At 44.1% G+C, this 11518-nt stretch overlaps 1 protein-coding gene across 1 annotated transcript; it reads left to right on the forward strand.

The window, feature by feature from the left end:
- Positions 1–4185: 4185 nt before the first annotated feature.
- On the forward strand, positions 4186–8785 carry LYSMD3 (LysM domain containing 3). The gene is made up of 2 exons (XM_050912477.1): positions 4186–4455; positions 6661–8785. Exons 1-2 carry the CDS (start codon positions 4186–4188, stop codon positions 7267–7269), a joined length of 879 nt encoding a protein of 292 aa, XP_050768434.1. The 3' UTR covers positions 7270–8785.
- Positions 8786–11518: the final 2733 nt, after the last annotated feature.

Raw genomic sequence — 11518 nt, forward strand, 5'->3', positions numbered from 1 at the left:
TGATCAAGGCCCAGATTATAATACTTATAGTTAAAAGTATACATGCAAACATTCCCACTGCAGAACACACTACTCTGCAAGTATCTGCAGATTTAGCATTATTTGCTTCCTGCATACTTTCATAGTTCTTAAATAGCTCCTCTTACTGTACCTTACACATCTTGCAGTCAGACACTGCTTAATAACTTCACACTTTATTTGGACTCTACTGGAGCTGCAGATCTGCCTTGACATTACTATTTCCTACAATTTTAGTACCATTCCCAAGTACCAAGCAGGGAAGCAGAGACAGACAAAGGCTGTATATTTATTTCTGTGTCAATCTTTTAATGAGTCATAGCTTATCATGTCATTCAAGCAATTAAAACGTACATTTAGATACTTGGCACTAGCTATCTGAATGTAAACCTAGCCCTGTGGTCCCAAATCATAGAATGACTTAAAGACTTACAAAAACAGTGGTGGCACATGACATGTACATTAATTTCCAGACAGAAAATTTTTTTTTTTTAATTAAAAATGACTAACAAGTTATATCAATCCTCCAACATCTCCTTTACAGTTCCTTTCTATTAATTCCTTAAGATCTTTTTAATATTCCTATGTGTATACTTAACCTCCTAGCTCTGATCAAGCCACACTAGATATAACATGACCAAGGGGAATGTGGTAGAGATCCCTGCAGTTGCTCTTGGAATGCCATGGAGTGATTAACACTGACCCTGTTGCTCATTGAGAATGCACTATTAGGATATGCAAAGTAACTTACATGGGGATGGAGAAAGGCTGTATTCCTATTAGCATTCATGGGAGCTATGCAGCTACAGTCTTGTTCATCAAGTTTGGAATATACCCTTTTGTTATTGATGGGAAAATGTCACTAGTTACAAATGGTTACACACAGGGGTGTAGCAGGGTCAAAGCAAACTCCAATACTTTCTTTCCCCCTCTAAGGCAGAGTGCTGCTTCAGCAGTTCTTTTCTGACCTGATGGTACACCTCTTTAGATAAAAGAAATGGTGAAATTCCCCGCCCTGACCTCTTCTGCAGCCTCACCACCCAAAGATTAAAGAAAACCTCCAAAAGGATATGCCATTACTGGTGTATGATGGGACAATCATCAGACACCGCTGCAGGCATCACTGCGTATGAAGTCTGCCTTCAAACTCCTCTCCAGGTCCACCCACAGCTCTGACGGGTCTCATAAAACAGTCTTTCAACAGCATGAATAGGGTCTGAGTCATCAGTTTCCCAGCCACAGACAACTACAGTTGCTTCACTTCTATTACTGAAAGCTTCCTTTAAAAACCAAAACAAAACTGGTTGGTGCTGGAGATATTCTTTGCCAGATGTGGCACGACACCTCTTAAAACAGATGGAATTCTCATTCACTAAGTTATAATTACTTTTCGCCAACTTGAGATCCCACGAGAAAACTTGAGGTTTATGGGAAATTAACTCAATTTTGTCACCTTCGATATTGCTCTTGCTGGAAATACAGCTGGTGGAAGATTCAATCTACTTGCACTTTGCCGTCCCCAGAAACACATAAAATCATTCTGGGACCCCTACAAGTATGTTCATACATTTGTCATGTAATCTGACAATCCAAGCTTGCCTTTGTTGTATAGCAGCTTCTATGTAAGGCTGTATCTAAGGCCTTCAGTGCAGCTACGTTAATGAGCACAAGCTGTGCATCTGACCCATGATAAAAATAGAAGGCTTATTTCTGATCAGGCTTTGATTGGGAAGATGCTATGAAATACTCCGAAGAAAATAAAATATCCCTAGTTAGGCTCCTAAATGGTTTAGAAATAGTCTCCTGACTTGCAAGAAACTTCTGTTTGAGGGTATTCTAATTAAATTTGGCATCTACAGCAATATTTTAACAAATGCAGAATAAGAACGCCTGAAAATTAGCTTCTACTAACAGTGCCCAGCTTCCTGCTGGAAGGAAATCCTGTTTACACATTAGTACTGTTCCATGCTTCTGCGCAAAGCGCAGCAATCAGACCTGCACAATCTGGCCAGCTCGTATTTTATGCTTACTGCTAACTTCTGCACCTGAGAATATTTATATTCTTTCATGCAAACCTTCTCTTACTTACCACATAGAACTTCTATGCTCTTGACAGAACATCTATGCTGAAACGTGTTGCTTTTCTTGTTGATGCTATTTGGCTAGGGAGTATCTAGACAGCCTTAGGAATACTTTAATTTTACCCGATCCATCCTGCATCCACAATAAAGCCGTATTTTGAGGTAGATACTGAAACATATATATTTACTCTTTAAAATAAGCTGAGACACAAGAACACAGTGCATCTTGATAGCTTATTCTACAATGCCTGCAAATGTGGCTTCAATCATCTTCAGCTTCTGTGGGCGTGAAGCGTGACACTCAATAGAGCTACACAATCATTAGCTCTTACATTTGTGTCTTCAGACTCAAGTAATTTAGTTTTCAAAACTGAAGTCATAAAAGAATTCTGCCTTTCTTAATACCAAACACATTTCTAGCCTCTTTGGTTGCTCAGGAAAACCTGAAAACATCACATAACAAAGCTCAAAAACAAAAGGCAAAAAAATCCCTTATTTAAAATTACTTCCTTTTTTTAAGATATTTAATCTGTTGAGGAACCAGACTCGCAACTGCATTTGTCTTCAGCAACAATGCAAGCATTTGTTACAACATATTCAGCCTAACCCTAGAGCTGTCAGCTTTTGTAAGGAATACTCTTACTTGCTCCTGCCGTAACCAAAAACTTCCTTCTAAAGCCGTGTTAGAAGAAACCCACACTAGATTAAATTTACTGGTTAGAGTAGGAAGTCGTCTTGCTACTGCCTATTGCCTCAGCAACTGCAACAGCTGCTGACCGTTCCTTAAAAGTGAAAATTACTCTATTATGGAAGGGAAGTTGAAATACCTACAGGGCTTAATTTATGTTTTCTTGCTTCTGAAAAAATACATCAGCATGGGCTGGCCGAACACCTTCATCTCTGCAGTACCAGCCCTGAGGAGGGGGGAAAGGCGTGAAGGGATAAAAAGAAACTGCCTGGCAACTTCTGAGCGAGCAGCAATGCAGTAAGAGCCAGGCGGGACTAAAAGGTACACAGACTTCGGAGAGGAGCTGCGAACTGCTACAGGCAAAAAGGGCTCTGAGAAGAATTATCGTGCCGGCCCGAATACGCCACAGCTTCGCATCCGAGCAGCCTCCATTTCTCCAGACACAGGATCAGTAACAACGATGTATTAAAGCCTCAACAGGCGGGACCCGCATGCCCCACCTGCTCTCAACACGCCGCCTCGGGCCTCTCCTCGGCCCACCTCAGAGCCTCCGTGCCAACCGGGTACGGCGGCAGCAGGCTGCGACGGCCCAGCGCCCCGCCACACGGGGACAACGGCCCGCCGCTGGAGGCCGGCCGGCCGGCCGGCCGCCGCAGCCTGCCGCTGATGGCGGGGGGGGGACATTCCCTCACAGCCCCGGGCGGGGCCGAAGGCCGCGGAGATCCGCGCCGGAGCGCTCCTCTCCCCTTCGCAGTCAGAGACGGGCGGTTCGGGGCGGGGAGAGAGCGTCACCGCCCGGCAGCCCCGGCCCCGAGCAGGCCGCCTCGGCCTGCAGCGCCCAGCACCTCAGCCACGGAGTTCCCTTCAACCGAGGCCGCGACGGTCGGCGATGGGGAGGAGCGGTGCGGGTCACAGCGCCGCGGCACGCCTCCCCACGTCCGGGCAAAGCTCCCCGCGGCACCCGAGGGGGCCCCGGCGAGGCTCCTCGGGGGTGAGGCGCGGCCGCGTCCCCTCAGGGGTGAGGCGGGAGCGGGAGCGCCGGCGGCCCCACTGACGGCCGCTTCCCGCCTCTCTCCCCTCAGCGGCGGCACCTAGGTGAGGCGGCGCGCGGGCCCTTTAAGGGCGGGCGCGCGGCCGGCGCTGGGGAGGGGCGGGGCCGCCCTGTGGACGTGGCGGGGCGGCCGCCATTGCGGTCGCCATGAGGAGCGGCGGCAGGTAGGGCCGCTGGTCGGGGAGGAGCGGGGCCGGGCCGGGCGCTCCCCCTCGGCGGCGGGGCTGGCTGTCGCCTGGCCGGGAGGGAGGTGGGCGGGCGTGGCGGGTGGGACGGGACCCGGTGTGGGGATCCTCTTGCGGAGAGCGCCAGGGCTGCGGTTTGTTCCACAGAGCCACCCGCGGAGAATGGCCGGCAGAGGCGCCGGCTGCGGCCTGCAGCCGCCGGCCGTAGCGCAGCCGCCCGTCGGCGGTCACCTGTACCCCTTCGTGAGCGCGGGGGGCGCGGAGAACGAGGGGCCGGAGGAGGAGGGCGAGGTGTCGGAGCTGCGGCCGCGGGGCAGGGAGAAGTTCCGGAGGAGCGCGTCGAGGGACAGGCTGGATGATATCGTCCTGCTAACGAAGGATATCCAGGAAGGGGACACTCTGAACGCAATCGCGCTTCAGTATTGCTGCTCGGTGAGTCCCCAGGCGCTTACCGCTTCTTCCTTCTCCCGGGCGGTGAGACCAGCCCGAGGGCCGGCCGCGGCGCGGTGCGGGCCGGGGCTCTGCCTGCGGGCTGGGCTGGTCCCTTGGTCGGCTGGGTGAAGGCAGCCGCGAACGTCCGCGTAGACAACGCATCGGAAACGCCATGCTCTTTAGAAGGGAGAAATGTGTTGGTATAAACAGCGCAGAGTATGCTGGAGTTCCAGTTCCGTAGGCTTTTTCCCTTAAAGCTAATGTAAGCGTAAGAAACAAATGTATGGTTTTGGTTGCGGCACTGTCTCTTAAAGTGTCCACGTTACAGTAAAAGTGCTCGTGCACAGTCACCCGTGGGCACTTTTACTAGCTCTGTCTTTGCTGTCAGAGTTACCGATGAGGAGGGTGTTGCTGAACCACCTTCAGGGTTTGTGTGGAGCCTTAATTCCATTAAGGGAGGGGAAAAAAAAACCTCATTGTAGTTTTAATTCTGCTAAGTTGCCTAAATATTTATTAGCACGAGGATGCTGTACCGTTGGGAGCTCTCTGCCCACATGCCCCAAGCATTCTTTTCTGGTGCTCAGACCTTGCTACTTCTCCTAGCTAAGAGTTCTTAAGTTAGTCTGGTGAACGTCCTTCCTACCCGGTCCTTTTGGCTGGCCACTACTAATTAAGGCAGAGGCTTCTGTCTTGGTTGATGTTAGCCTCTGCGTGAGTCCAGTTTTAACACAAAATCAGCTGTGCGTGTTGGTGGACTGACTGCCAACTGTGCAGTTTTCAGGAGGTCAAATTCAGTCAGATTTAAAATCCATATTTACAGAAGTCTTGCTCTCATCTAATTCTTCAGGCAGAAACAAAATTAGGAGCCTCCTGTCATGAGCTTAGGTACCAAAGTCTTGACATAACTATTTCATAATCATGACAGACCTTAGCCTCATTAACCAATTCTTGGCTTCAGAACCACTGCAATTAGGTATTTTGAGCAGGCTTACTAGATCAGGCGTCAAATAAGAAGTAAAAGGTAACCGAGTTGTGCTCTTTCTTGGAAATTCATGGAGAACGTGGAAGAGCGGTCCAGAGCTTTTGGCAGAAAGCATGACTTGCGTTGTGGTGGAATCACTAATCACTGGGGCAGATGCTGCACGGGCAGTCTTTTATGCTCATCTGATTTATTCAAGGTGGTGCACTCACAAATACACTGTCACAGGAACTGAAGCACTTTTTCGTGTTACAAGGTTCGTGCAGGCAGTCGGCACTGATGGCCCTAACTTACTTTTTCTGGCCACATGTGTTGTAAGTGGAGATGACACAGCAACAAGGGTCTCTTGACTACCTTGTTTTCTGTCTGTAACTTCTCCTGAGGTAGATGTCCTCCCAGTGAGGACAGGAAGGATCTGAACTCGGGTACTGTGCATCTTAAAGTGGGCACAATTCCTGTGTGCTTACCAGGTGTTGCAAAAAAGTACTGATATTTAAGTAATTCATTGTACTGAGAATGAGTGAGATTTGTGGCTGTGCCTTCCATGTTAAGGAAGCTACTGTCTCAGAATGAACCCACTAATTCTCCAAGGGCACTTAAATCCTTGCAGAGTATTTCACATGAGACTTAAAATCTGAACCTATTGAGAGCAAAAGGAGATTCATTTTGAGCAAGAACAGGGGAAGGGGAGAGCTGACTTGATGAGGGAAGATGCCAGTTTTAAGTTATGCTTGGTTTCTGCCTTAGCCCCCAGAAGCAGAAAGAGTATTCAAACCACAGCTGTGGCTAGAGGAACTGGAAGCTCATATGTTTCAATATTCCTTACTCAGAGGTTTTCAATTTAATTAGGAACTCACAGTAGTTTACTTCATTTGAAAACACTGAGGTAAAGTCCCATTCATTTCACAGAGACAGTTGCCACTGATAGATGAATATACATTAAGTGAATATATATGCGTGAAGTGACTTTCAGTCATCTTATCTGAAGTGAGGAGGTTTGTTACCTCGTAATTACCTTCTCGCTTTAACATCGTTCAGATGTGGTCTTTGACCTCTTCTCACTTCATACTGTTTGAATGGGTATCGGTTTAAAAAAAAAAAGGGGGGGCAAAACAAAGGCCCTGCCTTTGCTTCATTAGGGAAGAATTGTATTTCTCAAGGATGTAGTACTCTTAAGAGTTTCGGTTCAATGGGGGTTTGACATTTAAACTTGTTTTTATTTTTAGGTTGCAGATATCAAGAGAGTTAACAATCTTATCAATGATCAAGACTTTTTTGCCCTGAGGTCTATCAAAATTCCAGTGAAAAAGTTCAGCGTATTGACCGAAACACATGTCTCTCCAAAAGGAAGACCAGTCCTTCGGCCTGCTCACTGTTCCCCAGAAGTGCAGGAAACATCACCTTCTGATAAATTCTCTGCTAATGAGACTGCTGGCAACTTCTTAAAAGAAGTGGATCGAGATATAGAAGAAATAGTGAAGTGTAATGATACAAAGAGAGAGAATCTTAACGAAGTTGTTTCTGCCTTAGCAGCCCAACAGATCTGTTTTGAAACTGATGGTAAAACTAAAAAATGCAAGGATCCTTACTATGGAGCAGATTGGGGTATAGGATGGTGGACAGCTGTAGTGATTATGTTGATTATTGGCATAGTAACTCCAGTTTTTTATCTCCTGTATTATGAAGTTCTAGTGAAAGCAGATGTCAGTCACCATTCTACAATGGAATCTTCGCATTTGTTTGTCACAGCAGCATCGCATCAGAAACAAACAGCAAATGGAATAAATCCGGCGAACATTATAAATGTTGATAATCAAGGAGACCCCCAGCCTTAACAACGGAAAACCCCAGGCTACTGTTATTCATAGACACATAACATAGCATTAGATAAAGGGGAAACCACAGAAGGCAAAATGCATCTGGAACGCAGAGAAAATGCGTCCTGATGTGTGACTTGCCTTTATGGGCAGCGTTCCAGTACAAGGATATTTCTGTGGATCATGTAATCTCTGACTGTGCCTGAGACAGGCGATTTTAACGCAAGATTGGGATATAAGTTAAGGTATAAAAATGTCTCTGAAGCTTTGCACTTTTTTCTATTTTGATAGGAGTATGTTTTTTAATTAATGATGAGGTGAAAAGATGTAGTTTGAACTAACACATGAGTAGTCTCACTGTATATTTTACAGCCCTAAAATGGGCATTTGGGGATATCTAACTTTTAAACATCTTAAAGTATTTATAGAATGCATAGTACACTTGACATTTTAATATCAGGTTTACAGTTGTCAGTTAAAACTGCGTTCTCATTATTTTATCTTTCTTAGAGTAAGATTTTTTTTTTTAAAACCCAATCATTCCATAATTAATTGCCACTATGAAGTTCTTTTTTAAAAGTGACTTTTATAGAGGCAGTAGCTAATACTTAAGCTGGAATCTTCCAATCTTGTGCCTGTGGTCAACCCACTCTTCAGTACTTTTCAGTGTGGGCAGTAGGGTAATTTGTTTCCTGTGTGTGTGACGCTGTGCCTCAACACAGTCCAGTTGAGAGAGTCGTGCTGAAACTTCACGTCCTTCCGTGGTATCCTACTGAAAACTGACTGGACTGGACTGCACTTCTCATCTGGTCAGCTGTGTATAGAAGGAAAGAAGTGCACGTCTGGCACCTTGCTGTGACTGCTTCAGTAGTCTTTATTTTATGCTAATGGATTCCCCCCCCCCCAGTTAATCTCAGTTCAGGACCAACTGATTCTTCAGACAGCAGTCATGTGGGTGCTGAGTAGGGTAATGGTCGTGTGCCTGTGAATCTCAAAACACTGACTTTTTCCTGAAATCTAGAAAAGTTCAGATGAGATTTAATGGCTGCTAGCAAGAAACTTAAATTGCAGCAGAATAGACCAGTTGCAGCTTCAGACTTGTTCTTTACATAGTAGTATATTCATCAACCACTCTGTTCGTGAACATTTCACTTGGGGTTTCATGAACAACCTTGTTTTTCCCCTCTTTTCTTCCCTACCTGAAAATACTACAAATGCTAAACAAAAAAAACCCTGGACTCTTCCTACAGAAAGGAGGAGGTACTTGTGTACTCAGCATATTTTTAAATAAAAACTGAGATGCTGCCTACAATTTTTTTGTTATATTTGCCTTGTGGAGTAAGATTTCCATTGCCCTGTTCAAAGTACCATTTGTTACCAAAGCCCGAGATAACTGACTTGAATAGGACTTAAAAAGAGACAAATGGAAAAATAATCATTATCCTTTAAACTACTGTTATAAGCTTTCCTTTGAGTGTCTTGACTGAGTATATACAGTATTAAAAAATCTGATTAAATGAATGTTTCCTAACTATTGGAGGTATTCCAAAGTGCTTTATCAACTTAAATTTTGAAAGTAAAGACTCATGCCCCATCTATGCTTGGGGCATCTGTTGCCCCAAGAAGTGGGGCAGATATTCTTCACTAGCATGCCAAGTGTATGAATGTAATTGGGTAACTTGTAATGTATTATATTGAAATTGAAGCAGGCCAAAGCTTGAAGGGAAACGCTGTACAGCTGGATCTGTGAACTGTCATCTGTGGCTCCTGAACCCTTTGATCAAAGTGGTATTTGTGGAGATAGTGACACTACTCATAGTTTCCACACTAGAAGAGGGATTGCAAACAGGCGTGAACTTCATGTTTCACATAACACTTGTTTTCAAAGATCTTTTCAAATAATAGTTCTTCCCATGAAAAGAATATGCCAATAACACAAGCATGAATACTGAAGTACCAGTTCTGGGTAAGTCTGTATGAAAAACTGCATTGCAAAATAATTTATGGTGGCTAACGTGATACAGCTTCTGTGGCTGAAACTTTAAAAGGTGACTTGCTGTAGTTCAGACAACACAGCTTTGGCACATTAAGACAAGTATTTTCTATGGAGACCTGAAACTTGGTACATAACGCGTCAGTTTTTTGCTGCAAGCTTATTTGCTGGTTTGCTTCTTTCCCCTCCGTTCTGTTTCTGAAACCTCAACATTTTTAATACTTTATCCGTCCATTTCTTATGGAATTGTCAAAGAACATGAAAGTAGCTATTGTGATGACGCAACATAAGCCTAATTTACTGCACGTACCTGAACTGATGGTATTAAATTGCCATCGGTATAGAAGTGAACTTAAGTTCAGTTGTGGCATGACTCGGTCAGGAAGGTCGCTATCCTGTTCATGTACGAGTAAAGAGATCGGTTGTTAACAGTTGCTTTTCGTCCTCTGGTGGTACAGCTGAATAGTTCTCTAGCGTATCTCAGGCTTTGGGCTTTGACAGTGTTGGAAGGCCTGTGGCTTATTGTCACCGAGTTAAGTGTGATGGGCCTTTATTTACCTTAGGATAAGCAGTCATTAGAAAAACACAAAGGGATAGCCGTTTCATTGGACCATATTATACTCTGACCAAGAGCCTAGCGTGTTTTTACTATTTTATTATGTAGCATATTTCATGTAGCATATTTCTAATTTAGTGAGTTAACTTTATCAGAAGATACAGTAGGTCTCTCTCAAAGATTGTAGGACTCCGGGTACTGGTAATCTACAAGCATCAGCTGGCTTGGCTTTCTGCAGGATGCAGGGATCCTCTCTGTTTTTTCCAAAGTACAACACAACTGGCAATGCATCATCACGTCAGCCCTGAATAAACAGGGTAACTACTCTGTATGGAACTTAAATCTGATTTAAGTTAAAATCTGTAAAGTTTGTCTTTTAGAAACTGACTTGTTTAAAAAAAAAAAAAAAAAACAACTGGGTGGTAAATCATGTTTTAGATTAATTACAACACATTGTTGATCAGGAAGTTGCTTTTAAATTTAAGTGCACATTGCACTGTTGGATCATGTAAAATGTAAGAGCTTTAAATCTGCTATATTTTGGAGTATGTTGTCACAAACAGTCTTTGTATAACTATTTTATAAAGGCTGAAAAATATAACTTTGTAAAATAATCCTGAATGAGGACACAAGTCTTATTTTAAATACTTTTGCTCCTCTGCTTTTAGAAGAACATAAGTAATATATGTAAAATAAAGATTTTATTTTAGACTGCAGTGAAAGTAGTGCATATAATGCATTCTTAGCTTTATATACTTTGCATGTTTTATTACAGGAGGCCACTACTTCTATTTGTTTTGCTAGTTTTTATGTATAATCTAAAATAAAAATCCTTGGCCAACAAGTATTTTGTTGGCAGTAGCTGCATATAGCATTCACATCTAGCATACCATAACTGGAGCCTTAATGGTTTATCCTGTGCATGCCTTTGTAGAACTTGGAACTTTTCTGCATAAAGTTCTGAGATCTTGTTAGTTCTGTGAAATGAGGATTAAGAAACAGGCATGAAAAATTAAGGTAGGGATCAGGGAAGTTCTTAGATGGTGATCTCCCTACACACTGAAAGCAGTGCCTTCTTGTATGAAGTCGCAATGTTCTTCTGATGTGCTATTAAGATAGGATTTGAATATATGCCTGTCCAAACCCGAAGTTTGCTGAGACCCAAAGAACGGTCTAAGTTTTACGAGCATTATGGTTTTGCAATAAACTCTAAGCAATCGGAAAATCAGCTTATAAAAAAGCTGCAAGTGTTATGCCTCTGGAACAGCACACTCTCATTTCATTTCAGAAGTGCCTTGGCACAGAGCTGCATCATTGCAGAATTCGGCGTGTTCATAAGCATTGGCCTTATTTGCCATTGTTAAACTAGTCCTAGAGGGTTCATCCTAAGACTCTGCGGTTCCCTCTGGAGGACAGAGGTGACCATAGTCACCTTTTAAAGGTCTCAGAAAGACCTGATTTCCGACAGTATTTCTCAACAGTACAGCAGGGAGGCAACTGTCTCTCCCATTAGCAGTATGATGAACGAAGAAAGTTACCGGCCCTCAAGAATTAGTGTCTGCCACAAAAGAAGGTATTGTACCTGTTCAGGGAAGCCACAGCTTGTGACCAAATGGTGACTCGTGCAGTAATGCTTTTCCAGTGTGAATTCTCTGGTTCTGTCTTTGGCAAAAGCCATCTTATTTGCATTCCTTGTGTGAGAGGCAAGGAGTCTCCCT

This window comes from Gymnogyps californianus, chromosome Z, assembly GCF_018139145.2.
Source record: "Gymnogyps californianus isolate 813 chromosome Z, ASM1813914v2, whole genome shotgun sequence".
Classification (NCBI taxonomy): Eukaryota; Metazoa; Chordata; class Aves; order Accipitriformes; family Cathartidae; genus Gymnogyps; species Gymnogyps californianus.

Bases quoted from the DNA above. Each gene is read 5' to 3' on its own strand.
- LYSMD3 (XM_050912477.1), top strand. From the start codon at position 4,186: ATGGCCGGCAGAGGCGCCGGCTGCGGCCTGCAGCCGCCGGCCGTAGCG. The intron at 4,456-6,660 runs GTGAGTCCCCAG...TTTTATTTTTAG, and splicing joins CGCTTCAGTATTGCTGCTCG to GTTGCAGATATCAAGAGAGT.